This window comes from Ochotona princeps, chromosome 2 (genome assembly GCF_030435755.1).
Source record: "Ochotona princeps isolate mOchPri1 chromosome 2, mOchPri1.hap1, whole genome shotgun sequence".
In the NCBI taxonomy this organism is placed as follows: domain Eukaryota; kingdom Metazoa; phylum Chordata; class Mammalia; order Lagomorpha; family Ochotonidae; genus Ochotona; species Ochotona princeps.
The window spans coordinates 2,948,019-2,975,628 of NC_080833.1; the positions used below are offsets into that span (position 1 = coordinate 2,948,019).

A 27,610-nucleotide genomic window follows, 5' to 3' on the forward strand; every position below is an offset into this window, starting at 1 on the left:
GAACGCACACTGTCGTGTAACACACAGCGCGGGTTTCACCTGCCGTCCCTCTCCAAGCACGCACACGCCCGCACCCTCACAAAATCCCTGTGAGGTAGGTGGTGCTGACCCCACTCTGCGGGGCAGGAGCGGCGGGGTTTATGACCAGAGGGGGCCACACTGCTGCCTTCACAGCGCCACCGCAACACAGCGCCTGCCCCAGGCCACACTGAAAGTAGGCTCTGGCCTCTGGAGGCGGCTAGCAAAGCCTCACAGCTGGTCACGTGCTCCAGGACAGTGTGTGGCTGGCTGCACAGGCTCAACCCCTTGGAAAGTCTGTAACTCTGGGATCACAACACCGAAAACAATCGTTAAGTGACTTTATACCCAAACACAAAATATGTAAGTTATGGTTAAGAAAATTAAAAAAAAATTAAATTAGAAAGATAGAAGCTGGAGAGTCGTGCTTCCCAGTGTCCTGTGGAGAGCAGGGACATGGTGGGCACGTGCCAGGAAAAGGACAAGTGATGCAGCCCTGAGCCGGCTGCCACCAAGCCCAGGAGGGGCAGGAGACCGGCCTGGGGACACTGACGGCACCTGCTACAGCCGGCCGCAGCGCCGAGGTGTCGATGCTTATTGCTCCAAACAGAGGCTGGGATGGAGACACCAAGTGAGTCCCCTGGGAATTCACATGGCTGTTTATAAAAAATAGATATGTAAATATGATTAAATACATGAAGAGCAAAAGCAGTGGATGAGGAAATTCTTTAGAACTGTGTGGCTGGTCATGCACTTAAGGACGGAGAGATTAAAGCTGTGCTGTTTGTGGCTGAAAGAAAGGTGGTCCACGCACCCTGTGTGCACCAACCACCCGTGACACCTACCCGCTGTGGGCTGGGGAGGCCTGGCGGGGAGCCCACCTGCCCGAGGCATCCGCGGGGCCACACGGCTCAACCCTGGCGGGGTGCTGCTGCATATCGCTGAGGTGTGCTCGGTTCCCCTGGCAGCGACGCCCTAGCCGGACTTAGTGCCGCACGGGTGGCTCCAGTGGGTCCGACGTTCTGGGTCCGGGGATGTCCCAGGAGAGTAGCCGGAGGCCAGGGCGGTGGCCCCCCGTCATAGCTCCACCTTGACGCCCTGTATGAAGGGCAGCCCGGTGGGCACCCTCCTCTTGTACTCCAGGTAGTCCTCGCCGAAAAAGTGGATGAGGGAGATCTCCTCTTCCTCCGTTCGGTCGCGGAAGAAGCGCCACACAGTCAGGGCGTAGACAACGCCACAGATGGGGTTACAGAGCATCACCTGCAGGGCGACATCATGGGTAGGGCGCTGGAAACCACGGGGCCATCGGACAGCGCACCCTCACCCACACAGGCCCAAGCTCTTCCTCATGGTCGCTCCCACACACAAGGGAAGAGCGACCATCGGAGGCCATCCTCGGGTCAGGGAGGGCCTGTGTAGGCGCCCACGCAGACATGCTCCCTGGCACTGCACACAGCCCACAGTTGCCCGTCACTTCTCCCTGCTGCTAGATTCAGGCCCTGAGAACCCCAGACGCTTCTTCCAGCAGGTCACTGCACACCCGGGACACTCCACTGCCTAAACGTTTGCACAGCGACACCTTGGCCCACCTCGGGTCCAATGTCCACCTCTTGCCTCCTTCATTCGTGGGCTTTCCCATTCTCTTATTCTTCTTTAAGAATTATTTGAAAGGCAGAGCTGCAGCACAATCTTCTACCTGCTGGTTCACCCCCGAACTGTTGCCAACTGTCAGGGCTGAGCTGGGCCAGGAACTCCACCCGAGTCTCCCCGTGGACGCTTAGGGCTAGAGCTGGGGTTAGCACCTGGGCCATTTTGTACTGCTTTCCTAACCATTAGCAAGAGGCTAGATCAAAAGTGGAGTAGCTGGGCCCAGCGTGGAAGCATAGTAGCTAAAGTCCTGGCCTTGAATGAGCTGGGATCCCAAATGGGCTCCGGTTCTAACCCTGGCAGCCCTGTTTCCCATCCAGCTCCCTGCTTGTGGCCTGGGGAAGCAGTCGAGGACGGCCCAAAGCCTTGGGACCCTGCATCCATGTGGGAGAACTGGAAGAAGCTCCTGGCTTCGGATCAGCTTAGTTCCAGCCATTGCGGCCGTTTGACGAGTGAATCATCAGATGGAAGATCTTCCTCTCCGTCTCTCCTCCTCTCTGTATATCTGACTTTGTAATAAAATAAATAAAACTTAAAAAAAAAAAAAAGTGGAGCCACTGCGAACTGAACCAGTGCTCATCCCAGACGCAGGTGCCGCAGGAGGACAGCTACTTGCCCCGGTAGGCTCCAGCATGGGCCCAGGAGCTCCGAGAGCCAGTATCCTCTGCTCGCAGGGGACTCACTGCCAACCACTGCTGGCTTCCTGCACTGGTCCCTGTGGACGCATGTCCACTCCACAGGAGACGCCCACCACCACAGCTGGGCACGTGTTCTGACTCCTCAGCTCCGCCCTGACGCGCACAGCACACCTGTGACCTTGCGGGCTCAGCACCACTGGGTGGTCAGCAGCGTGCTAAGGCGTGCACAGCCATCAGCTGCTTGGAGGCAGCACTAGTGTCCCCATGTGAATGCACGAGGCCAGGGAGGGCAGGGGGCGGCAGCTCAGTGTGTCGCGAGCGGCACTGTGAACTAGACAGAGAACGGTCCTGGGACTGACGCAGCAGGTTCAAGTGTCACCTGTAATGCCAGCATTCCTCCTGAGCACAGGCTCAAAGCGCAGTCGCTCCATTTCCAATCCAGATCCCTGTTAACCTGCCTGAGAAAAGCAGCAGCAGGTGACCCAAGTGCCCAGGCCCCGCCAGCCACACAGGAGACCCAGATGGAGTTCCTGGCTCAGCCTAATGCCGCCACTGGGAGAGTGAACCAGCAACAGAAGCGCTTTCTGTCTCTCCCACGGACTCTGCCTTTCAAACAGTCCATCTTGAAAAAAAAAAAGGAGAAGCATTGTATCCCAGGAGGCATAATCATTGTTTTGGGAAAGGTAGGCCTTTCCCAAACACACACCGTGTCCAAGGGACACAGTGCAAGCACTTGGGGCGTCACCGGATCCACCCACGACCACCGTGGTCCAAGGACGGCCCTGCCAGCACAGGCTCTGCTGTTTTCATGAATGCCAACCTTCCAAGGAGGGCCACGATGTGGTCTGCCTCTATCATGCCCAGGGAAGTCACGCAATGCGTGCACCTGGTGCTCTGGGTGGACGTTCCCGGTTCAGTCCAGCCTCCGGCCAGCCGGGGCAGAGCCCACCAGGAAGCAGCTGTCAGGAGGCGAAGCCAGCCTACAGCCTGGGACTCAGCAAATCCCCACAGCTCGCCTTCACCGCCACATGCCCTTGGCCTCCTTAGTACCGCCTGCATGGGCCCCTGGGGCGCTCCAGATCAGAGTGAGAGAGGTAGGCAGGCCCCGAGTCCCCAGGAGTGTGTCCTGACACTCGTGAAGGGCAGCACCCGTTTCGACCTTGAAGGAGCTATGGTGTGTGTGGGGGGGAAGCTGACCCACTACCTGGGTTCCTATACTCCAGTAGAACCAGCCGACGTAGGAGGGGTGCCGGAACCAGGCGTACACCCCGCTCGTCACCAGGGTGTGTGTGGGGGGGAAGCTGACCCACTACCTGGGTTCCTATACTCCAGTAGAACCAGCCGACGTAGGAGGGGTGCCGGAACCAGGCGTACACCCCGCTCGTCACCAGGGTGTGGGTATCTGACTTCTCGTTCTGCACCACGTGGTTGAAGTTGGAGCCGGCTGTGAACATGGCCGCTTTCCTCAGACATTCACCGAAGACCACCATGAGCAGCCCCGTGGCACTGACCCAGGTCATCTGCTTCAGCTCTGCAGGACAGGGACATCGGGTCACGTGGGGAGCGAGCAACCATGGAGCTCAGGCCCCTGCCAGCACAGGTCTGGGTCTTCTCCGTCACAGCCAGGCCCTGCCCTCCTATAGCGGACGGCCCTCTGGCTCACACTCCGTGTACCCTGTTTGCTGGTGGACAACAGGTGGGAGCTGGCTGGGAGGTGCATGCTGGGAGCCGTGTACGTCCACACCATTGGTGTGGGAAGCCCCATTTGCAAGTGGGTTCCAGAGGCAGAGAGGGTGGTTTCTGTTCCTAAACTCCTGCCCCGAGATGCCAGCGTCACAGAAGAGGCAAACCCTGCTGTGGCTGCTGGACGGGTGGACGGGCTCCCGGCCAGAGTGCTATGACGACCAGGGTTAAAGCAGGGAGGGCAGCTTGCCCTCTGTTCACGGTCAGGGCTCAGCTTTTGCAAATGGCTTAGTGGGGATTAGGCCTGCGAGGTGAGCCCAGGGAGGGCAGGGGCGCTGACCTGGCCAGAAGATGTTTTCCAGCGTGAACTCTATCCAGGACGACAGTGCTGCGACCGTGTACTCCAGACTGTGGTTCAGAAGGAAGGAGTCCAGGGACAGGCTCTTGGGGTTGTTGACGGCCGTCACCAAGTACTCCGAGTAGTGGAAGAGCGACAGAGAGCACACGTACCTGGTCAGGGAAGATTGCGGGGAACATGGAGAGGAGGTAACCTGAAGCCCAGCCAGCCATGAGCGAAGCACGCACTGGGCTGGCCTACCTACACACAGGACCCGTGGCCAGCAGGTGCCCAGGCGTGCCCTCTCCTCTCAGGGCTGCAACAAGTGGGATTTTGAGGGTAGGGAGGCCTTGTAGAGGGTCTGTAACACCCCGAGGTTGAAGTCCTACAGTGGCTGTGGGGGACACACTCACTCACTAGACTGGGAACCCACCGAGATGAGAGAGGGGTGTCGGAACCGGGCTGCCCCTTCTGGCCACAGAGGACCCCAGTGCCCACAACAGGTGGAGGAGGGGTGCCATGGGGACCCAGTCCTGCCTGTCACCCACTCCCCTACAGCAAGGCGTCCTTACCAGCCAAAGTGGTTCCAAGATGACTGGCTAAAACTCAACAGCACGCCGCAGCCGAAGACGAAGCCGAGGAAACACGCCCGGATGGCGATCTGAAAGGCAGCCCGCAGGCAGGGCACTGACCGGCTGGCCTCCCCCTGGGCAGGCAGGGCACTGACCGGCTGGCCTCCCCCTGGGCAGGCAGGGCACTGACCGGCTTGCCTCCCCCTGGGCAGGCAGGGCAGCGGGCAGCGGACGCAGCCCATGTGCCGGGCAAGGGGTCCGCTTTCAGACTCCGTGCTGCCGACCCCGCACCAAGCTCCCGGGCCTAAGCTGAGGGTCAGCCCGGGTCCAACACTTCCGAGTGGCCGCCGCCACGAGCGGCTATCCCGCCCAGCCTGAACCCCAGACCGACCCCAGGCTGCGCGGCAGGTGGGTCTGCACCCCTCGAGTTACGTAAAAGGCTCGCGGCTGCCACGGAACTCCCGTCCACCTCAAGCCTGGCCCGCGGGAGGCCGGGCGCCGGGTCTCAGCCCCGACCCGCACCTGGTACCGCGGCGGCCGGTAGAGCAGCAGCAGCAGCGCGTTGAGCCCGGCCACGTAGAGCGCCAGCCCGGTGCGGCCCTGCAGGCCGGCGCGCGTGAGCAGCGGCAGCGCGAGCACCGAGGCGCCCAGCAGGAAGGTGGCGAGGCTGAGGCGCGCCTCGGAGCCCGGCGGAGCCCGCGCCGCGCAGCCCGCCATGGCTCAGGGCGGCGGACGGGCGGGCGGCGGACGGCGGCCGCGCACACTGGAGCCCGGGCACACCGCGCCTGCGCACGGCGCCGCCGACGCCAGCCGCGGAAGGGCAGCCGCCCGCAGCCGCGCGCCGCCGGCCTGTTCTCGCGAGAAGTGGGTGCGCGCGCCCGGCCCCGCCCCTTGGGGAAGAGCCTCACCCGGGCGGAGCGGCGGCGGGAACGGGGGTGCGGGTGCGCTGGATTTCTGTCCTCAGAAACACTTCGCAGTTAGAAATGACCCCCGCTCACCTTGGGTCGTCCCCGCAGATGGGCGCAGCGGCCACCGAGTGCATTAGCCGGGAGTTGGAAGGGAAGTGGGGCAGCCAGGACGCGAACCGGCGGCCAAGTCGTGGAGGGGGAAGGGAATGCCTGAGCTGCAAGGCAGCAGCTTCATGCACAGCGCCGGCATTTAAAGGATAGACTGCTTCTTGCTAAGCGAGCTCTGAGAGCTGATGGAGGAGAAAGGCCAGCAGGAAATGGCTGGAAGCCTCGGCAAAACTGGGGTGGGGGGCGAGGAGTCCTCAGGGAACGGACGGGGCTCCAGGCAGCATGAGGAAAGGGACCCCGGAGCCCTGCAGCCGGGCCTGGCCTTGCCTCTCCTTGGTCAGCAAGCTGGGTCACCTGTTCCCCAAGCCCCAGGCCTCCTGGAAGAGATACTGGTAGGACGCTGGCCAAGCTCAGGTGATGGGCACAGAAGACATCCCGCGTCGTCCAGGTGCACGGCCACCAGCGAGGTTGCTTGGGCGGGGTCTCCCCCAGACCCAGGCCCTCTGCCCCTGCACCAGGGCTCCCGGGGGGCAGGGGGCGCTCCTGCCCCCTTCCCTCTGCTCCGGGGAGCCCCCAGGCCACCTTCCAGCCTGGGTTGGTAAGCCCAGACTAGGATATTGGGCAAGGCCTCCTCCCCTCTGCCCATTACCTTGTCCCTGGCCCAGTGTCCTCACCCACCCTACGGTGAGGTCGGGGCTGGACTCAGAAGGGGCCGTGGATCGCTGTAGCGTAGTGGCTAAAGTCCTTGCCTTGCACGTGCTGGGATCCCATATGGGTGCTGGTTCATATCCTGGCTGCTTCACTTCCCTTCCAGCTCCCTGCTCGTGGCCTGGGAAAGCAGCAGAGGATGGCCCAAAGCCTTGGGACCCTGCACCCCTCTGGGAGATGCAGAAGTTCCAGGCTCCTGGCTTCGGTTCAGCTCAGCTTTGGCCATTACGGCCATTTGGGGAGTAAACCAACTGACAGAAGATCTTTCTATCTCTCCTTCTCTGTATATCTGCCTTTCTAATAAGAATAAACCTTTTTTTTTTTTTAATTGGAAAGGCAGATATACAGAGAGGAGGAGAGACAGAGAGGAAGATCTTCCACCCGCTGACTCACTCCCCAAGCAGCTGCAATGGCTGGAGCTGAGCCAATCCGAAGCCAGGAGCCTGGAGCCTCCTCTGGTTCTACCACATGGGCTCAGGATTCCAAGGCCTTGGGCCATCCTCGACTGCTTTCCCAGGCCGCAGACAGGGAGCTGGATGGAAGTGGGGCTGCCGGGATTAGAATCCGTGCCCATATGGGATGCCAGCACATGCAAGGCGAGGACTTAAGTCATTAGGCTATCACACTGGGCCCAAAATAAAATTATTAAAATTAAATTAAAAAGAAGAAGGGGCCACAGCTCTGGAGTGCAATCGGCCGGGGCTAGAGGTGCCACCGGCAGCTGCCATAGCGACTGGCAAGTTGGTCAGTCTGTGTGCACTTAGTCACGTCCCTCACACAGACCTGCTGGAAGAAACCCACACAACACCTTCCAGCCCAGCAACCGCACCCCATCCCAAGCCGCCTGCTTTAGGACCAAGAGGGAGAGCTACCCAGCCTGAGGTGTGTTCCCAGCCTTTTTCCTGTAAATGAGCGTTTGAATGTGTTTCGTGCTAGGTGTTTGGAGCCAAGCACAAAGGGAGCGCCGGTGGGGTCCTCCCTCCCCGCCCTCACAGCTGCCTCCAACCCCGGACCCTGGGAGGTCCGAGAACCCTCCCCCACCCCCGCGGAAGCTGGGCTTTTCCCCACCCTCTTATTTGGCATGTCCCTATGAAGGACAGAGGGCAGGAAGCACATTGGTCGGGGTCTGGCCAAGGCAGGTGCATGCCGGGGGCCATGAGGGGATCGTGCCACCTCCCGCGGCTGAAGGCATCGCACTGCCCTAAGTGTGAGCTAAGCCTGGCCCAAGCAGAGGAGTTCAGCAACCCTGGCACAGTGGTGCTTTAGGCCCTTGTCAGGCCTCCGCCTGGGAGGGGCCTGTGCAGTGTGGCCGCAGCGGTCTCTGGAAGGAATCCTGATCTTGCCAAAATGTTCTTTCCCCTGCTTTGGCCACTGCGGACTGTCCCCCCTGCCCCTGAACCCGGGAAATGAGTGTGATTTATGAATACAACAGCCTGAAATGTACAAGTCATGCCCATACAAAGGGGCCGGGTAAATATTTAAAGGTTAGAGCCGCTGGGGGAGAAGCACAGAGGAGGCGACAATGAGGTCTCTTGGAATTCACTCCCCCCAGCTGAGCCAGGCCAGCCCGGTCAGCATTGATGCACTTGCTGCCCACCCGCTTGAGTGCCACCCATTGTCCCCCTGAAGAGTCCTGGGCTATTGGAAGTCCCAATACAGCCAGAGTGAAACAATCGCAGCCTCTCCAACCGCCTCGGCACACAATCGGCAGAGCCCGGCCTTTTGCTGTGCCCTGATCATTAATTATATGGAGTGGTCTCTTCGGACATCTGCGGAGCATGGTTCTTCCCCTGGGCACCCAGTGTGTCCCCCACATCCCTTGCCAGAGAGCCGTGGCCTCCGTGGCTCCCCGGCCATCACCTGCGATGGGCAGTGGGCTGCTTAAGGTGGCTCTCGTCCCCTGGCTCAGCGCATTCAGGATGTTTTCTCTTGTCAGAGTCAAGGAAATGAAACGAGGGACAGGCAGGGTTGGGGGGGTGGCAAACACAACTTTGTATCTGAAATTCCCCAGCATGAGAAAGTGGGGGTCCCCATTAACCCCGCAGGCCCTCGAAGCCTCAGCCGTTGCAGAAGGAAGTGTATGCCTGGCACGAGCAGAGGGGCGCCTGGGCCCCCGCCCCCCGCTGCCCCCGCCCTGCGGCCTGTGCTCCTTTCTGCGCCGCCTTGGGGACCCCAGGTGCTAAAGAAGGAAAGGCGGCGGTGGCCTACATGCAGGTTTGCATAAGTCCGTTGCTAAATTGGTCGCTACCCTGCCCAAGGGCAGCCCAAGAGCGCAGGGAGGAGGCAGGTGGACCCCCGCCTCGGGCGCCCCTGCTCTGCTCTGCGCCAGCTCCAGGCAAGCCTCCCAGAAGGCTGGGCGACAGTGCGGTGGGGCCCGGGGAGGACTGGGAGGACTTCGCGGGCGGGGGCGGGGGGCTCTTCTGCAGCCTTCCCAGAGACCTTGCGAAGAGCTTTAACCTAGTAGGACATCCGCGGCCCAGGGACCGAGCGGATTGTGGGTGAAGCGGAGAGAACAGAAGGGAAGTAAAGGAAACGGCCGGGGTGGTGGATGGGGGCGCTTGCGACCCCAGCAAGCTTGGCCAAAGGGTCCGGATCCAGCGGCTGTTGGTGGTGCGGGAGCCAGGCAGGGTGAAGCGGAGCTCGGATCAGGGGCGCTTGGCCCAGGTGGAGCGGGGCGCAGGAGAGGGAGCGTAGCGCTGGGCGCGGGCAGAGGCAGCGGCGGCGCACCTTTCTACGGCGGCGGGCTCGCCTCCCGCAGCCAGAGCAGAACATTGCGAATTAGTGCATTTTGCGGTCAATTTTCCACTGCTTAAGGATCACTAAGCCGCCCACGTGAGCGCTTCCGCGAGCCCGAGGCGCCACTCGGCTGGTGGCCCCGAGAGCAGCGGGTGCCCCGTGCAGGGTGGGGGTGTAGCGGGAGGGGGGACAGAGGACCCCCTTTTATGGCGGCCCTAACTTTGGAGAGAGGGCGGGCCTGGCGCCCCGCTGCGGGCCGCGAGAGCTGCCCGCGGGGCCATTGGGTTGCTAATGTCGCGGACTGAAAGGTCCGGGAGGCGGTTTTATGGGGAGGGGTTGTAATTAGAGACAAATTGCCCCGCTGCCCGCGCGACTCCCCGACGAGGGGGCGGGAGGGAGCCGACCGGGGCGAGGCGCGCGCCCGGGTGCGGGGCAGATGTGGGGCAGCTGGAAACCCGCGCGCAGCAGGGCGCCCGGAGTTTGGCCCCGCGGGGCCGGGCGAGGGCGCCGCTTTGTGGGACTCGCACAAAGCCCTGAACACTCGGCTGCCCCCTTTGTGCCCGGCCGCGCCGCCCGCCCGCCCCCGGGGCCTTTGTTCCGCGCCGCCCCACCGCCTCCAGCCCGGGCCTAGGCGCACGAGGGCCGCCAGGAACGGCCGGCCCTGGCGCTTCAAATCTGTCCGGCGGCGCGTGCCAGCGGCCTCCGTCTGCGTCGCCTGCCTCGGCCCCGCCGTCAGTTCCCGGGCTCGATCTCTCGGATCCGGCCCGAGGGCCACGGGGAGGGCTGGGGCGGGGGAAGGGAGCCCCAGAACACTGCCGTGGCCGCTGCCTAGGACTGAAAGGGGGAAGGCGGGGCGCGATTCTCCATGGTCCTTGGCGCCTGGGAACGCAGCGGTCCCGCGAAGCCCATCAATACCCCGAGCGAGGGCGAGTGGGGAGGGTGCTCCGGCTGGACGGCCTAACTGGGAAGGGGCGTCCCCCGCCCACGCCCAGAGCTTCCCCTCCCCCACCCTGGAACCCTGCAGAAGCCAACCGCAGCCAGTGGTCCCAAGAAAGCCCCGTTTTTGCACACCCTCTCCCAACAAAAAACCAGGAAAGTCTGGTAAGAGGCGCTGCCTGAGTTTGAACCCAGCGCCTTCTCTAGAGGTCACCCTCCAGGGGCCCACATGAGTTCAGTTCACACTCTGGCGCATGGGGCCTCCTGCCTGGGCCTGAGCAATGGCAAGGAGTGGAAGCCCTGGATTCCCGAAAGTGCAGAGTGAGACCTCTTCCAGGAGCGCAGCTGGGCAGCCATCACTGCAGCCACTGGGTAGGCAGGCTGCTGGGAAGGACAGAGGCAGATCTGTCCCCAGAGGGCCACAGGTCGTCTGCCTGGTGGTGGACTTGGGTGATGCTGTCTCGGTGGCTCACAGCACTAGGAGCTCAGGCTGCATCTCCACAGTGGCCCTGCAGGCGGGCAGCACGCTTTAATGGGACACGTGTCAGTGGCTTGGCCCCCACGGGCCCTGCCTGTGCCAGGCTTTGAACAGCCACAAGCAGAAAATCGCTACATTGTCCCGCCATTAGGGCGACTAATGCGGCGTTGCGGGCCTGGGCTAGAGCGTAAAGCAGGCAGACAGGTGTCTCCGGCTCGCCTCGGCATCTTCATCAGGAACCCGGGAGGCTGGGAGTTCTGTCACACACATTAGGGAATTTGGACGGCACCGGGTCCCTCAGCGAGTGAGCCCTGGGATGCTAAGAGACACAGAGCAGTCCAAGTTTGGCATGCGAACCAGCGGATGAGGCCCGGAACACGTGGGAGCAACAGGGGCATGGGAGGGATTCACAAACTTGGGAAACAGCCAGAGAGATAGAAAGCAGAGACGCTTCCTAGGGCGGGAGCCCAGTGCAGGAGGTGGTCCCCTCCCCCTTCGTCCCCTCCCCCTCAGGTCTCGGCCCCCCAGTCTGAAGGGCCTCATTGACATGTAAACGAATTCCTCTATAAAGGCCACAAATCACTTTCCATTAGCCAGTGCACACAGGGCAGCATGGGCAGCGAGCCCGCCACCCGGGACAGTCCCGGGGGTCCCGCCAGCAGCTTCCGCAAGGTTTGGAGTCCTGAGGGGGACAGGGTGGGGGCCCTTCCCTGGGTGGGGAGGCTGGGAGCAGGTGGCAGCCCCCGTCCCCCTGAAGGCCACCTGTCCACAGATCTCCAAGCCGCTAATGGAGAAGAAGCGTCGCGCCCGTATCAATGTGTCACTTGAGCAGCTCAAGACACTCCTGGAGAAACATTACTCGCACCAGGTGAGGCCGGCAAAGGACATTGGCCCGACCCTCTGCCCACACCCATCTCCTGCCAGCCCACCGCTAAGAGCCCTCCCACCTGTGATCAGATCCGCAAACGCAAGCTGGAGAAGGCTGACATCCTGGAGTTGAGCGTCAAGTACATGAAAAGCCTGCAGACCTTACAAGGTAGCAGGGGAGGGGCGCTGGTGGAGTCCTAACTGTGGCTGGGGAGGATGGGGAGAACGGGTCCGGAGGAGGGCCTGGCTGTGCGGCTGCCTCCTCTCCCTTCCCTTCCACACTTCTCTCCGCAGGCCTCTGGCCGGTGTCCATTGGAGCTGAGTTCGCATCCTGCTCCCGGGGCTGCCTACCGGGCGTCAGCCTGCTCCTGCGGCGCGGAGAGGAGGGCTCGGGCGGCCCGAGCTGCCCCCTGGTGCTCGAGCGCCCGGCTGGCTGCAGCACCATGGACAGCGGCCGCCCCGGGCCGGAGGCGCCCTCCTCGCGGGGGCCCTGCGCCTGGGCCCGCTGGGCTCCAGCGTCCTCCGCCTGCGGCCCGCCGTCCACACCACCCCTGCGCCTCCTCCCCGGAGACCTCCCCGGTTCGTCCCCTAGCGTCTTGGCTCCACCACCAGCGTCGCGCAGCCCACCCGAGAGCCCGGGGCCCGGGCTGCGCGTGTGGCGACCCTGGTGAGGCCCAGAGCACGCCTCGCATTCCGGGGGCTTCCCGTTGGGTCTGGAGATGTAGAAACTGCTTGGAGCGCTCTCTCGGTGGCCACTCCAAGGTCGCGGTGGGCAGCGGCGCGACCCCCTGGCAGCGAGGAAATCGCTGCCCCCTCATTCATTCAGCCGGCCGCCCGCTCCCGGTTCTCACCGGCACAAAGCCGCCCCGCCCGCCAGCGGTCCCCTGGCCACCTCCCCCGCCCCCACCCTCTTGGCTACACTCCCCTCCACCCTCCTAGCACGCGCGGCGTGCACCGAGGATCCCCGACTGCCCCTCCGCGCCCCATTTCCCCCAGCAGCCCCGTGCGTTTTCCAGGCTGCAAGAACGACCCGCACGCTCCCCCCGGGACAGGCGCTCATCTTTCACCACTGAAGACCCCTGGCCCGGTACACTGCATCTGTAACGATAGGGTTTGCGGCGATCGCACGACTCTCCACGACCCGGCCCGCGAGTTGGTCCGTGAGGCCGTGGCTGCGCTCGGACTGGGGCGGTGGGAGGAGACCCCGGAGAGCCAACCGCTTTCCCCCGTCGACCCGCGAGGGGCACCTCGTCCCCACCGGCCTGTAAATGGGAATAAAACCAACCGAGGGCGGCTTTTTCCCCTCGAGGTCCACTCGGGTGCAGCCTCCTGAACCGCAAACACCACCTTTGAAGAGCCTCCCTTCTGGCGGCCGCCGGAGTAGGGGGCCGTCCTGGTTGGTCACCGCGCCCGGGCAGCCGAATGCCGCTCCTCCTTCACCCCCGCGCCGAGCCCGGGAGCAGTCTGCTGGCCACCAGATGGCGGCCGCTCGCTGCGGACCCCAAGGCCTGGGCCGGAGACGGGGCGCTCCAGGCAGGGCTTCCTCCGACTGCCACAGTGTCTGGCAGCCCTGACACGGACCCCTGGGCAAGTGTTGCCACTCGCACCATAAGGGACTTCCTCCGACTGCTGCCCCTTTCCGCAGCTCCACATCCCTCTCACACCTGCGAGGAGAAGGGGCAAGGTGGTGGGCTAGCAAAAATGTAGACTGTAACCAGCGAAACCCTGGGGCTACCGCTTCCAGGAAGGCAGGTGCAGAGGGCTGGGTGCAAATCATGAGCAAATGTTTTATTGAGTCCTGCACAAACAAGAAATGCCTTGTTGTCAGAAAACTACAAATGAGTCCCTGGCTCTGGTCTGGGCAGTGAAGAACACTCCCTTCCCCAGGTAGCCCAAGGTGAAGCTCCTTAGAAACCCAGCCAACAGGCCCAAGGCTGAATGGAGTGGGAGAGAGCGCAGCAGGCTCAAAGTCCTTGGATGGGGGCCACCCCCACCCCCGCTTCTATTTCCTGTTAAAAAACCGCGCTGGGGGTGGGGTCATGTTCCCCACTGGGAGTATTGCCATTTTTATAAAATGTGAAAACCCATGTGACAAAATGGGCCAGCCTGGGCTGGAGACAGTGGCTGGCTCGTGACCGCTGTCTCCACTGGACATGTCAGTGCTCAAAGGCACAGCTACGCCAGTCAGAGGCGGCACCTCTGGCCCCATGGCCAGGGAGGAGGCATAGCCAAAGCTGAGCTGGAGTGGAACAGCCCCCACCCCCTGCCTGTTTCTGCGGCTGGGATCCTGTCCTGAGTGCCCTTTCAGCTGTGCCCAGGCCTCCCCAGGGCAAAGCCCAGCAGGGGGTCTGAACCCTGTGGAGTCAGGAGCCTGGGAGGGAAGCACCTGCACAGCTGGGTGCACAGGTGCACGGGGCTGCAGCCAGGGTCCGCAGGTTCCCTCCCCCTCTGGCGTGCACACTCAACCTTGCCAAGGGAATCAGGGTGGCTGATGTGTTGGGGGGCAGGCAACTTTGGCAGAGTATTGAGGGCAGGCAAACAAGTGGTGGTCAGGTGGTGGGGACATCAGGGGTGGTGGTGCGGGAGTTGTGCTTGACTGGAGAGCAGGAAGGCTTTCCAAGGGGCTGAGCTGCACTGAGGGTGCGGGGAGACCCCACACCAGGGACTGGCCCCCATAAGTGACTCGCCAGGTGCACCCAGTGGCCAGGGCCCAGAAAACGTCGTCAAACAGCCCTGAGACTGAACGTGGCCACCTGCTTGTTACAGATGGGGAAACTGAGGCGGCCAGGGACATCTGTGCCGACAGCTTGTTTGGATTCCAAAGATCCCTGTGCTTAGAGACCCAGTGCCCCCTCCCCGGGGCATGCCACCGTTTCAGAACAGGGCGGAAGGCAGAGTTGTGCAGGGTCCAGGAGCTGTTACCTTCTACCCCTCCAAGGGGCAGAGGGGCTGCTTTGTGGTGTTGGATTCCTTCCAGGGTTCCCTGCACCCACAGTCCAGCTGCCCTGCTGGCTGAGCAGTGCTCAGCTCCGTGCAAGGCCAGCAGGGAGGAGCCACCAGATAGAGGCACAAGGCCATGCCCCTGGCCCTCTGCCGGTCTTGGCGCTCGGGGCGGACAGAGGGGGCAATCTTTGGTGCTGGTGTCCTGGGGAGGCACTGGCGCCTGCCCTAGGTTGCCGAGCCCAGGGAGCCCGAGTGCAGCGTGACATAGCCGGAGGACTCGGAGGGCGAGCTCAGGAAGCTGCTGGTGCTGCCACCGCCGCCCGCCACGTGCAAACCCCCGGGCTCGCCCCACGACGCGCTCAGGCTGGTCCGCAGGGGCCCGGCGTGCGCGTGTGTGTCCGGGCGCGGGCCAGGGCTCCGCTGGGCACCTCCAGGGGACGTCGGTGCTCTGCCGTCCATGGCGGCGGGGAAGGCGGCTGGTGGGCCGGGCGGCCGGCGCAGCGCCTGCGGCTCACGCTCAAAGGCCGTCAGGGCGAAGGCGCCCGGCAGCGGCGAGGCCGAGGCCCAGCGGGCACTGGACCTGGGCCCAGGGAAGCGGTGGCGGTGGCGGCGGCCGGGGCTGCCGGGCGGAGAGTCGTGGTTGCTGTCCAAGGGGCGCAGCGGGAGCAGGCTCTCAGCCGAGCGGCGGCGCGGGCGGAAAGGGGGCACATCCTGGGTCAGGGCCAGCAGGCTGCCGTGGCACCGCTCAGACCCTGGCGGCAGCACCAGCTGTGCGAGCGTGGCCAGGTCCTCGCCCGAGCTCCAGCGTGGCAGGAAGGTGGGGGGCAGCGGGATTGCGGCCCACACGTCCGCATCGTCGTGAGAGAAGCGCCGCGTGGCAGGGACCTGGAAGAATCAGATGGGCTTGAACCCCAACATGTCGTCGGGGCTAAAGCTGCTGCCTCCCCACACTGAGCCGGAATGCCCACCCCCATGTGGGGCAGCCCCCACCTGCAGGTACTGCATTTTGTTCTCCTGTAGAGGCCGCAGCGGGTGCAGCTGGGGCAGGCCTCCCTCCCCAGCAGAGAGCTCGTACTTGGCCATCCTGTCTAAGGCCACGAGGTCGCGGCCATAGCTGTAGTCCGCAGAGCACTCCAACACCAGTTCTGGAGCAATGCCCCCCTCCAGACTGGTCTCTGCAAAGGGCGGCAGGGACTCAGGACACCTGGGAGTGAACCTGGACACTCCCAACCCCAGCACCACCCCCACAAAGGTAGAAAGAGCTGGTTACTGGGAAACAGAAAGGGGCGGGGTCCCGGCATCAAGTGGGCCCTGGAGTGCTGCTGTGGAGCTCCCAAGGTCCCCCAGGTTGGGCGTGAGCCGGGAGACTTGGGGGAGCCCACAGCTCACCCCCTCTGCAGGGCTCTGTGCAACCCCTGACTTGGTCGCTCCCAGGGGTCCAAGTATGTTCGGGGACACCACCAGGGAAGTTTCCAGGGTCCTCCTCACCCTCCTCGGCGTCCTCGTTGTTGGCCATGAGGGCCACGCACTTCTCCCAGATGGCCTTGAGGTCAGCCCGGTAGCGGTCGCAGGCCCACAGGAAGACGGGCAGCAGCAGGGCCTGGGCCACGGAGCACCACAGCACACACAGCACCATCCAGGGGGCTGCTGCGTCGGCCCGCAGGCTGCTAAAACTCACCACCTGAGGGCACAGGGTGCAGCCTGGCACCCAGCAGGTCCCACACCCCCTGCTTCTCCCTCCCAGACTTGGCGGGCGGTGACAGGTAGAGCTCCAGGTCTGGGGTGGAGAAAGGCTGGAACCGGGAGACCACGAGGTTGGAGCCACAGCTCCAGGGGTGCCCAGCACCCCTACCACCCAGGCACCCTACTGACACTGGTCCCTGGGAAGAGGTGGGGGCACAGATCGTATCTCCTTTAAGAGGGGAGAGGGAGACCAGCTTGGAGAAGCAGGTCTGTCATCTGCTCAGGACCCAAGCAGGCCGCCCACAGTCCCTATCCTGGCCAGTTACTTCTTGGTACTACCCCTCCTGCAGGGATCTAAGACTCGCACTGCAGCGAATTCTAGAGGCAGAGGGTACAGCTGGACTGCCTTTGGGCCTCTACACAGGGACCCCTGGCTGCACCTGCACAGTGACACTTAAGGAGCCCCGGCTGAGCGGCTGGGCAGGGGAATGTGTCAACCGCCAACCTCTGCTGTGACCACGGTAGACTGTGATCCTTGGGAAGTGGCGAAGGCTCTAGAACTGGGCACTCTGGCATCGTGACATGCCCTGTACCTGGGACGGTGAGGTGTTGCTCACTCAGAAACGCAGGGTCCAGACAGGGGTGGGCATGGGGCTCAGCAGTGGCAATGTCCCTTGGGATGCCTGGCTTCCTGTTTCAGTCTGTCCCCAGTTCCAGCCTCCTGCTTGCCCACACCCTGGGAGGCAGCAGGTGACAGCTTGAGGGACTGGGTCCCTGCCACCCACATGGGAGACCCCACACTGAGTTCTCAGGCTCCTGGTTTTGGACCTGCCCAGCCTGCTCTTACAGGCACTTGGGGAGTGAACCAGTGAACAGATCTTCCTACTCTGTCTGTGCTTTGAATGAAACAAACTACTAGATGCAGGCTCAGCAGCGTGGCCTAGTGGCTAAGGTCCTCGCCTTGATCCCATATGGCCGCTGGTTCTAATCCCGGCAGCTCCACTTCCTCTCTGTCTCTCCTCCTCTTAGTGTATCTGACTTTTTAATAAAAATAAAATAAATCTTAAAAAAAACTACTAGATGAACATATAGTAAGAAAACAAACAGCTAGTGGGTGTGGTGAAGGGCCATCCTGCCCCACCAAGGAAGAAGCTGGGGTGTACCCTACCCTCTGAATGTGGTTCTTGGAGAAATGTCACCTGACTCGTTCCTTTGGCACAGGAGGTGGGGGCACCCAGCCCCTCTGTACACAAAAGGGGATGGGGGGGCAGAGGCTGCTGGGGGAAGGGGCAGAAGGGGCTGCGTCTGATTGTCTTTGCAAGTCCCTCAGGAGACGCGGCCCTGTCCTGCAGCTCAGCTCATGCCCTGGCCCCAAGGTCCCTAGGTGTCTCATTGCACATCCGTTGCAGGGGCTTGGGCTGGAGCCCGTGGCAGGAGGGCTTGGCTCCAGACTGCTGGGGGTCGCAGGCAGCTCTGCTGACCCTCAGACCTGTTGCCAAGGCCTCCTCCACACACCCTTCCTGGCCCTAGGATCAAGAGCGATCTTCAGGGCCTTGTCCTGCCCCCCGGCCCCTATCCAGTGGCCCTCACTCATGAGCAGCAGCCTGTCTGACCACCTCCTGTGCTCTCTCTGACCGACCCGGGTGAGGGGAGGAGACAGGGAGGCCTGGGCTTCGTAGGTGCCTGTCATGGGTCCAGGTCCCACAACAGCTGCCCTGACTTGATTTGAGGATTCAGACACTTAAAGCACCGTGGAGTGTGCCCAGCTCTGTCCCACCCCAACCCTGTCACCCACCAGCACAGGGAAGCCCATGAGGCAGTCGTACATGACGACAATGGTGGCCACAAGGCCGGTGATCTGCAGCGAGGTCCTGGCGGGCTCGGAGCCGTCGAGGGATGCGCGGCGCTTGCCCTGGGCGTCCTCCACCACGATGGCGGGCACTGTGAAGGCGCGGCGGTCGGCCTGGCGCCCCACCTGCCTGGTCAGCGTCTGGAAGAGGGTGATGGCAGTGCAGACCACACCCATGGCCACGCTGCCGCCCACCAGCAGCAGGAAGCAGACACCGAAGCCCAGGCCGATCTCGGCCACGATGAAGCGGCAGCCGTGGGTGTAGAAGCGCTCACTCGTGTCATGCCAGCCCACAGCGGGCAGGGCTGACAGGATGAAGGACACCATCCAGATACCCATGACTGTGTGTACTGCCTGCTTCTTGGCGTTGCTCAGCCTGGCACAGGATGGGGGGACAGAGGGACAGTGTCACTCACAGAGGGTCCTGGCTACATAACCTGACCACCATCACGGCAGTGCTCCTTTGCACGCCGGCAGCCTCAAGCCAGCCCCCTGCCCCCAGGTGTGGCACTCACACGGAGCACCCGGACCTGCGAGCGCTCACCGGTAGTTGACGGGCCAGCGCACCATCCACATGCGGTGGTAGGAGAGGGAGGTGACGGAGAAGCAGGTGGCCAGGGCGAGGGTGTAGAAGGTGGACACGAAGACCTTGCAGAGCCCCTCACCCCACGCGTAGTCCGAGCGCTGTCCACGCAGCTGCACCACAGCATAGGTGGCAATGGGCACCGCCATGTTGAGCATGTGCGTGGCTGCCAGTGTGCACAGCAGGAATTCCAGTGGCTTCCACTTCTGCTGCTTGGCACCCACGCTCAGGATGCCCCAGGCATTGGCCAGCAGGGAGAGGCCGCCACACGCCAGCCAGCCCACTGCACTGCCGGGCAGCCGCCGCTCGTCACTCATGGTGCACCCGAGAGCTGGTGGGCGGCCGGGGCATCCTCCTGGAGTCAGGCCATGAGCTCATCCACAGAGGCTCATGGGTGTTGGTGACCACGCATGCCTGGGGTGTGAGGAGGGGCGGTGAGTGGGCAGCATTGGAGCTGCATGGCCACTGGGGGAGGGGCGGGGTGGGGCTGCCCTGGCTTACACACAGCTGCCCAGTCTTCTCTCCATCCTTGGGTCCTGCAATGTCCCGGGCACCCAGAGGACTGTACACAGATGTACCTACTCCCCCTTCCACACCCCCTTATTTGGGCTTGGGTCCAAGTCACCTTTGTCTCTAGGGAGCCACCATGCTGGGCCCAGATGGGCTCTCCTGTCCCATATGTGGCCTGTCACTGTTCAGAACAAACCCTCTCTCCAGGAGATGCTTCAGATGGCCCATACTGCCCATGCCAGGCTTTCTTAGGGGCCACGGGGGACTCCTACCTTAATCCATTGCACCTCCTGTGGGCTAGCCACTCTACCTTCCTTGACTTCCACACAACCTGATCCAGGGGTCACACCCACTCCGGGCTGGGGCAGTCTGCCTCTTGTGGTCACAGCCTTTCCCAGCTGGCCTCCCTGTAAGGTGCCCACAGACCCCTATCCTGGCTACCAGCATGCTCAGCCAAGGTTCCTCTGGACAAAGGCCCTCTGACTGCGAAAGCTGGGGCCTGGGACACGCACAGTGGACACAGCAGTCAGCAGTATTCCCTGGATGGCTCAGGCACCAGGTACTTGGGAGGCTGCTCAGAGCCTCCCCTTCGGGCAGGTGGGGGTGGGTGCAGGCCAGGACTAGCCTGCTGGCAGGAGGCACATGTGGGCACGCAGCCATAGGGCCTGGTAGCAAGTCCCTCCCTTCCCCATTCCCTGGTGCCCTGGTGGGTCACTGGCTGGTCTCTACCTGCACACAGCCCTTCTCGCCCAACTGCCAGCCCCATGGGCACCTCCTGCCACAGGCTCCCCTGGAGAGGAGGGGCTGCTGCTGCCCCAGCCAGCTGGCAGCACCCCTGCCTGTGGGAGTCCGTTGGCCCATCCATGGCTTGGCTACCCTGAATGCCCAGCTGGCCTCAAGGGAGTGCCCCTGTCCACACCCCTCCTGGCCCCTGACCTAGTCTGTGACACCAGCTAGGGGACTGCCTGACCATACAACTTCCTTTCGGAACATTTATTAGGTTCCTGCTTCTCCCTACTCGCCACTCCACACAGGATTCAGGTGGCCCTGGTGGAGTCTTTGCTGGCCACTCCCATGTATGTCCAGCCCCCCACCCCAACCCTTCCAGCCTCCAAGCAGATAGCACAAGCCCTTGACTCGGCTGCCCGACTCCAGCAGGTCTCAGGCAGCTGCCCTCACTTCTCTGTGTCTCCTCCAAGCTGTAACCAGGCAGCACAGCACTTCCTGGAAAGCGTGTGGCGTTGGCGAGCGCTCAGACGGGAGCTGAGCATGCAGGAAGCACTCAATAAGTGCTTGACATCCACACGGGCTGTGAGAGGCTGCACACCGCCCCAGCCTGTTATCTCCAGAGCCAAGGCAATGGAGGGTTGGGAGGTGTGGGTGAGCCTGACCTTGGCCCCCTTGGCTAGGACCTGGGGGACTGGGACTGCAGGGCCACCTCCAGGCTCTGGGTGCCTGGTAGGCTTCTGGGGGGGGGGGGGCGTCTGGTGTATTAAGGGTGATTCCTATTGCCCAATAGACACCAAAACTGAACTCAGCCTGTACCTGCTTCTCCCCCAACTCCCCAGCCCTGCTTAGGGGATCCCTGTGGCCTTGGCCCAGCCCCCCCGACCCACGTGCTCATTGCTGGCACAGAATGGCAAAGCTCTGCCCTTTGCCCAACCCTAACAGTGCATGGCTGTAGGGAGAGCTGTGGGTAAAGGGTGCACCCCACTCCTGTACACAGGCATGCGGCATCAGAGCATCCAGCAGAGGCAGAGAGAAGGAGAACCAAGCCACTGCAGGCCTGAGCCAGTACCCGACCTCTACTCGCCTGACCCACAGCCCCGGCTCCAGCCCTGGAACGTTCTGGAAGAAGGCAATTTTTTGAGTGCATGGACCTAAGGTCTGGTTCTTATCTGGACCTAGGCAGATGAAAACGCAGGCTGCAAGCTCAGAGAGGCGCAAAAAGCAGCAGTGCTGGCTAGGGCTATGTCTCGCTGGGAGCTGCGTTCTAGCGGTCTAGAAGGAGTGTTGGGTGAGATGTGTCTTCAGGGGTGAGGCACTCCTGCCTAGGGCATGGGCTCACAAGTCCACTTGGGGTCAGTCCTGCCCCGCGCCCTGCTGGTTGGCACTGCCCTCAAAGTGGCCCAGTGCTGGTGCCACCATCCCGGGACCCACCCGCTCCTGGAAGAGGGACCATCCCGGGACCCACCCGTCCCTGGAAGAGGACTCTGCGTGGTTGGCGGGTGAGCCATGGCGTGACGTCAAGGCCCCGGGGCCAATGAGACCGCGCGGCCCCGGGGCTCTATTGCACAACAAAGAGAACCCAGAACTTGAAAGGAGTCTCCGGGCTCCAGCTGGCCAGCGCCCCGGGCTCCCCCGACTTGGTCTCTGCTGGTTCTGCACGGATCTCGCAAGGCCCAGGGCGGGGCACCTCCGCATCTCCGACACGCCTCCCTCCCCCTGCCCCGCACCCCCAGCAGTCCCTGCTCCCCTGGGCTCAGATCCTTCTCCCAGCCCTTCTCTGGCGTTGTCCTGCCTGTCTGGCCCCACCGGACCCCCGACTTGTGCCCCACACCGAGGGCGCGTCCCAGCGATCGCCTGCGGGGTGGGGGGCCTGATGGCGGTGACGGACAGGGGCCGACCCACACCCTCGGACCCGCCCTCTCCACCGGCTGCGGACCACCGGGGCATCACTGCAGGCGAAGAAACAGGGAGGGGCCGGCTCTGGGGAAGTTACCCCGAAGGTGCCCAAGTTGGGTCGGCGGGGGTGGGGTGGCGCAGGAGCTCCGGGCGGTGTCCCCCTCAGACGGCGCTTGCCACCAGAGCGCAGGCGGCCCCAGTCCCCAGCCCTCCCGCCCGGCCACCCCGGGGCCAGCACGGTGGAGCTCACCCTGCGTTCGGGCGCCAGCGACTCCACCTCGCTGCTCCCGCCTCCGGCTCCGGCTGCAGCTCCCGAGCCCCCGGGCCGAGCGCGGGCCGCCGGGGGGCGCGGGGGTGGCTGGCGGCGGAGTGGCCCGCGGGCCGAGGCATCCTGGCGGCGTCCGGCGCGCTCGGCCCGGCCCGGCTCGGCCTCGCCGCCCCGCCCGCCCTCCCGTCCCTCGGCCCCACTGACTCCCGCCGCTCTGCTGGCTGCGCCGGGCGGCCGGGGGCGGAGGGCGGGCCAGGGCGCATGCCTCCGCCGGGCGCCACCGCACCGCCCCTCGGCCCGCCCCGCCACCCCGCCCGCTCGCAGGCACGGCCGGTAGCCCCGTCGGACCATCCGCGATCTGCCCTCTCACCCCGCAGCTGGGCTGCAGCCTTCCAGGGACGGGGAGACCTAGGCCAGGAGGGGCTGGAACGGGAACAGGCAGTGAGGACATGGAGAGGCTGGAGCGGGGGCGGGGGGGTTTCAGGGAGGCCTTCCTGGAGGAAGCCACAGCTCAGGTGAGCGATGAGGGCGGGGCTTGAGGACCAGGTAGTTAACTGGGCCTGGAGCAGCAAGAGACCAAGGAAGGATTCAAGCTGATCCAGGGTCTTGGTCTGCCCCCAGGGCGTGGGAGAAGTGGGGGTGACCCAGGAGTGCACAGGCCAAGGGACTGCAGGAGGCTGCCCTCTCCCCATGGCTCTGTGGCTCTGAAACCCGTGCCGTGGGCCTCCACTGGCACTGCCAGGGCACAGGCTGTCACCTACACTCTGACGGTCCTTTGGGGTACCCCCTTTTTTCCCCAGTGGGGGCCTTGGAGCCCCCTCCAGTCCTGAGAGGAGCTGGCACCCAGGCCTTCCTCTCCAAGGGAAGGGCACTGGTCCCTCCTGGGGGGCGCTGACCACACCCTCAGGGCCCCCCAAGGGAGCTTTCAGGAAAGCAGCCCTGAGTGTCCATCCTGTGCTTGCCAGGGGGCCCTATCTCATGCAGGGCTGGGCAGCTGGTCACACATCCCCAATGTGTCCCTGGGGCTTTGAGGTGAACAGACTGGTCCCCACCCAGCTGGCCTAGGTTGTGGACAGGCTGCCCGCAGCAGGGGCTGGCACAGTGGCTCACAGAGTGGTGTGGCTAAGGCACCCGGCTGACCCTGAGTCGGCTGATTTAGTCCCAGCGGCCTGGTCCCGCCTCCCTTTTATCTGGCTCACCTGCTGCTGCGTGGCTCATAGCCAGGGTCTGCCTGGCCTCTGCTGGCCCTGCGGGAGCCGGTGGATGGCCGTCCTGGGCAGGGGGAGGAGGGGAGTGCCCTTCAGTGCTGTCAGGGCCTGAGGCTAAGTGCTTCTGTCCTGGTGTGGTGGATTTTTAAGGTGCCTGGCTGGTTCCTACCTACTGTAAAACTGGGCAAGGCAGTACTGGCCTGGGGTCTGATGCCCAGGCACTGTGGGCAGTGGATGACCAGCCCTGGTCCCACAGGCCTTGGCTTCAGCTCTGAACCCATGGATCACTGGCATGGGTCATGGGCGGGGTTGGAGAGTTCAGGGGTCAGGGGTCAGGGTGGTAGGTGGTGCAGCTTATTCCCCCATCCTTGCTTCCAGACAGTAAGTAGCTGCTGCTGCCCTGTTGTCCTTGGGGGCTGGGGCCTGGCAGATTCCAGAGCACTTGGCGGGGCGTTTCCGCACATCTGGAGCCCTGCTCACTCACTGGCTAGCTCACTCTCCAGGGGCCCAAAGCTGCAGCTGTTGGCGGGTCAGGCTCCCTCTCCAGGCGGGACAGATGTTTTGGCTTCAGAGCCTGACTTGGGCATGTTCTCTGAGGCCCCAGCTCAGGGAAGAGCTTGGTGGGATGCCTTTTGCAGCCTTGGGTAGGACTGGGGTCCTGGCCCCTGAGCGGCTGCCCGGGTGCACCCCCAAGGCTGGAGCCCTCATACCACACTATGTGTGCCCATGTGTGCAGTGACACAACCTCACAGCACGCAGAGTCAGCAACAGATGCACCCCACACACTGCCTGGCAACTCCACAGCCACTCTGCCTGAGGGTCCTGGCATCCCCCAGGAGGCTCCTCTCAGCAAAGCCCTGGGTGTTGGCTGGGTTCTGGCAAGCGGCAGCTGAGATGGGCCAGGCCAACAGGGCTGTCTGCACGCCTTACCTCCCTGTGTCCTTCAGTGCCAGGCGGAGCCCTGCTCAGCTCTGAGCTTGGGGAAGTGGGTGCCAGGGCTCCTGCCAGGCTGGGTGGCCCAGCCAATCCTTTTTGGGGGTCTCAGGAATCAGGTGGGGAACAGGCATTGTCTAGCGGTCACGTCCCCAGCAGGTGTGGACCCAGGGCATGCAAAGGTCCCCGTGCCAGCAGGGGGCTCAGGGCAGGCTCACTGGGCGCCCCCCAGACCTGAGCCAGTGGGAGAGCAGTCCCGAGACAGTCACCCAGACCTCTGAGTGCAGCCAAACAGCAGCTTTATTTGTACGCCAGGCCCGCCCCACCTCGTGGCAGGCAGGGGCACTACCCGGGTCCCGGGGTCTGGGGCAACACTGATTAGCTCTCGCACCGGGATGGTATAAATAAAGCTTTGGTGTATAGGATTTCAGGAGAGGATGGGTTAACACTGCAAGACGAGTACACACAACACCAGCTCTCAACGCGAGTTGGGGTCTGGCCAAGGGGGTTGCTTCTGAGTGGAGGCCGGGCGTGATGACAGCGGCTCATGGCCTGGGCTGGGAGGGGCCTAGGCCTGGGGCTCCGCCTGACCCTGGCGCTTGGCCTTCACCTGCAGGTACCGTCCTTTGCCTTCCTCGAAACGCCTTTTCTCGTCCTCGGTCTCAGGCTGTGGGGTACACAGAGAAACAGTCAGTGAGACACAAGCAGGTTGCGTGGCTGCCCTCCCCCGACCCCGGGACAGGGGGGCTGACAAACTCGACACGGCTCCAGTGGTCTTTGGAGTGCTGGGAAAAGGCCCTGTACTGACAGTGGCCAGAGAATGCCAGCAGCCCCAGGTCTTTGGCCCAAAGCTGCCGGCTGGGACCGGGAGACAGTCACTGTTCCACAGGAGTGCAGGTGGGAAGAGAGCCCTGTTGCCACTTCAGGGAGGGTGCCAAGGGCTCAGAAGCTGTGCCCTGGCCCACCCCTTACTGCTGCCGCCTCCCTCCCTCAGATGGTCGAGGTTCCACCTGCTGGCCACAGGGAGGGACACCTGAGGTGGTCCATTCTTCGGGCCCCATCTGTCCTAAGTTCTGTCTGGCACCTGCCCTGGTGGGGAGTCGTGTTTAATGTGTTGTGCTAACTCCTTTAGGACATTTCACTGTGGCATTGGAGAGTGTCGCCCTTCACCCACAAGGACGCCAAGCCCCAGGAGCTATTTTGAGGTCTGAATGTTTTCCAGACAAATGGGGTACTGGCCAAAGCCAGGAGAGTCAGCCAGAGGATGTACCACCAGGTCACACCAAGAACGCCCTCCCCTTGGCCCTGACGATTCGGTGCGAGGAGTCACCAGGTAGAAACCGTCACGGCCCAGCTGGAGCCGGCTCAGCAGCCCCTTAGGAATCTCAGACACACGGCCGTGCTCCCGTGGCCAGGCTCCCCATGGCCAGCTCTGGGCTGTCAGTCTCCCGTGTGTGTGCACAGAAAACATGGCTCTTCTAAAAATTAACTTTGAGGCTACACAGTTGGATTGAAACAGCCCGTGTGTGTGTGTGTGTGTGTGCGCGCGCGCACGCACGCACGCACAGTCTTAGCAGGTGTATGGGACAGGACCCTGAGCTTTCCAGGGGCTGCGGGTCTGTGCACCCAGCAGGGTGTGCTGTCCTGGTGAGCTCTCTGGTGACCCGAGACTGCTGGCCTGCTTGCCAAGTGGTAACAGCCTCCCTGGCCTCTCTCCTCCAATTCCAAGACCAGGGCTCTCTGGTCTCAGGGTCGAGCCTGTCAGCTCCATGCAGTTAGTGCGGGCCTCCCCACCCTGACATGGCCAGGAACTCCTTTCCCTGGGTGCTGGCCAGGTGCGCAAGCACTCCTGCACCAGCTTGTCCCTGGGCAGATGGGGGGACAGATGTGCTGCCTGACCAGGGCACAGGCTTGAGCACCTTAGCACTGGCCCCACTGCAGGCCCCTCCAGAATGGGCCAGCTGCCCTGTGGCCTGCTTGAATGCTGGCTTCCCCGGTGACGAGGCCTGGACCCCACACAGCTGGCTAATCGTTCATTTGCTGACATGGTGGTCATGAGGTCCAAATGCCTCCCACCATTCACCTGTCATCACTAAAAACAGCTATTAGCATCAGTCCACGGGCCACCAGCTGGCCAGGCCCATTGAGTTTCCAGTAGGAAAATCCATGGGGACAGGCACCATCCGATAGCTGAGGAGCAGGGCAGGGGATGGGGTCAGTGACAGCTAAAGGGTGCGGTATTTCTTTTGGGACAAGAAAAATGTTTTGAAATTGTAGCAACAGCTGCACGATTCCACAAACCCACTCACCCCTGAACTGACGAAGTGGGTGAACTGCCTGGCGGAGCTCTCCCCGTCCACGGAGAGGAGAGGGTTCCCATCCTACATGAGGAAATGCTTCCTGGCTCGACACCCGAGACTTGCCCTGCTCTGGCCAGCAGCTTCCAGTCACCCAGCTGGGCAGGTGCGGGAAGCATCCCCCCAAGTCCCCCGAGCTGGAAGCCAGGGACGTTTCCCTGGGAAACCAATGCTGCACAAGAGGATCCCCACTGCGGCGCACGCACGCCGGAAGCTGCGGACTGAGCCCCACAGCTGCCTTTCCCGTACTGCATCACCGTGCTGTAACGGGGTTGCTATAACAAAACTACACCTGCTGCTGGGTCTGCCAAGTGCGGTGGGCAAACTGTGGGCACAAGACTTCTGTGTGCTGGGAGTCACAAACAATTCCACCTCTCTTTGCTTTGGTTACTGTTTTTCGATAGTTAAGAGACCCACCCCTCCTCTTCGCTGGTACAAATCATTTCAAAGGCCAAGAGGCAGTATCAGTGGTGGGTAGGGTCACACGTGGCTTGACGGAGCAAGGTACTCTATCGGGGTCACTCTGGGACAGCACATAGCGCCCATCAGGGTCATATGGGCTGATGGTACACGGTGCCTGTCGGGGTCACATTTGGGTTGACACTGCATGGTGCCTGTCGGGGTCACATTTGGGTTGACACTGCATGGTGCCTGTCAGGGTCACATTTGGGCTGGCTAATGGCACATGGTGCCCGTCGGGGTCACACTTGGTGTGACACACGGTGCCTGTCAGGGTCACACTCGGGCTGAGGTGGCACAGTGCCCATTGGGGTCACACTTGGCTTGACAGCACATGGTGCCCGTTAGGGTCACACAGCACACCATGGCCATCACCCCTCTCCATCTCCCACAGAAGGCATCCTGAGTGACAGAGGTGGGAAGTTATGTGAGGGGAGAAGGGTCAAAGGGCAGAAGGAAGACACGAGCATTCAGCATCATCCAAACAGCCGCAGTGACCATGAGGCGTTCAGAGCCTCTCTGGGCTGTCCCCTGGCCGCCAGGGCTCTGGCCTGCA

General features: G+C 63.0%; 4 protein-coding genes across 4 annotated transcripts in view; 1 reads left to right on the plus strand and 3 right to left on the minus strand.

The window, feature by feature from the left end:
* Positions 1-342: 342 nt before the first annotated feature.
* Positions 343-5,694, minus strand: ICMT (isoprenylcysteine carboxyl methyltransferase). Its single transcript, XM_058660775.1, has 5 exons — positions 5,418-5,694; positions 4,896-4,984; positions 4,327-4,496; positions 3,617-3,834; positions 343-1,278 (listed from the first exon to the last, which is right to left on the minus strand). Exons 1-5 carry the CDS (start codon positions 5,610-5,612, stop codon positions 1,096-1,098), a joined length of 855 nt encoding a protein of 284 aa, XP_058516758.1. The 5' UTR covers positions 5,613-5,694; the 3' UTR covers positions 343-1,095.
* Positions 5,695-11,556: 5,862 nt separating this feature from the next.
* HES3 (hes family bHLH transcription factor 3) lies at positions 11,557-12,307 on the plus strand. The gene is made up of 3 exons (XM_004596088.2): positions 11,557-11,637; positions 11,727-11,805; positions 11,931-12,307. Exons 1-3 carry the CDS (start codon positions 11,557-11,559, stop codon positions 12,305-12,307), a joined length of 537 nt encoding a protein of 178 aa, XP_004596145.2.
* A 2,444-nt stretch (positions 12,308-14,751) lies between these two features.
* GPR153 (G protein-coupled receptor 153) lies at positions 14,752-22,228 on the minus strand. The gene is made up of 6 exons (XM_058660776.1): positions 22,080-22,228; positions 18,656-19,108; positions 18,058-18,487; positions 16,068-16,260; positions 15,570-15,754; positions 14,752-15,464 (listed from the first exon to the last, which is right to left on the minus strand). The coding sequence occupies exons 2-6, from the start codon at positions 19,009-19,011 to the stop codon at positions 14,805-14,807; spliced, it is 1,824 nt and encodes a 607-aa protein (XP_058516759.1). The 5' UTR covers positions 19,012-19,108; positions 22,080-22,228; the 3' UTR covers positions 14,752-14,804.
* Positions 22,229-24,520: 2,292 nt separating this feature from the next.
* Positions 24,521-27,610, minus strand: part of ACOT7 (acyl-CoA thioesterase 7) — a 92,585-nt gene continuing 89,495 nt past the window's right edge. Inside the window, exon 9 of the mRNA XM_004596086.2 lies at positions 24,521-24,905. Coding sequence (XP_004596143.2) covers positions 24,807-24,905 — 99 coding nt within the window. The 3' untranslated portion in view covers positions 24,521-24,806. The remainder of the gene's footprint in view (positions 24,906-27,610) is intronic.

Excerpts from the sequence above, each read along its gene's own strand:
- ICMT (XM_058660775.1), bottom strand. The coding sequence starts at position 5,612 with ATGGCGGGCTGCGCGGCGCGGGCTCCGCCGGGCTCCGAGGCGCGCCTC. Across the intron at positions 3,835-4,326 it reads GGAAAACATCTTCTGGCCAG|AGCTGAAGCAGATGACCTGG; the intron begins GTCAGCGCCCCT and ends CCTGTCCTGCAG. Across the intron at positions 1,279-3,616 it reads ACTGGAGTATAGGAACCCAG|GTGATGCTCTGTAACCCCAT; the intron begins GTAGTGGGTCAG and ends GTCGCCCTGCAG.
- HES3 (XM_004596088.2), top strand. The coding sequence starts at position 11,557 with ATGGAGAAGAAGCGTCGCGCCCGTATCAATGTGTCACTTGAGCAGCTC. Across the intron at positions 11,638-11,726 it reads AGAAACATTACTCGCACCAG|ATCCGCAAACGCAAGCTGGA; the intron begins GTGAGGCCGGCA and ends ACCTGTGATCAG. Across the intron at positions 11,806-11,930 it reads AAGCCTGCAGACCTTACAAG|GCCTCTGGCCGGTGTCCATT; the intron begins GTAGCAGGGGAG and ends TTCTCTCCGCAG.
- GPR153 (XM_058660776.1), bottom strand. The coding sequence starts at position 19,011 with ATGAGTGACGAGCGGCGGCTGCCCGGCAGTGCAGTGGGCTGGCTGGCG. Across the intron at positions 16,261-18,057 it reads TCATGGGCTTCCCTGTGCTG|GTGGTGAGTTTTAGCAGCCT; the intron begins GTGGGTGACAGG and ends CTGTGCCCTCAG. Across the intron at positions 15,465-15,569 it reads ACAAAATGCAGTACCTGCAG|GTCCCTGCCACGCGGCGCTT; the intron begins GTGGGGGCTGCC and ends TGATTCTTCCAG.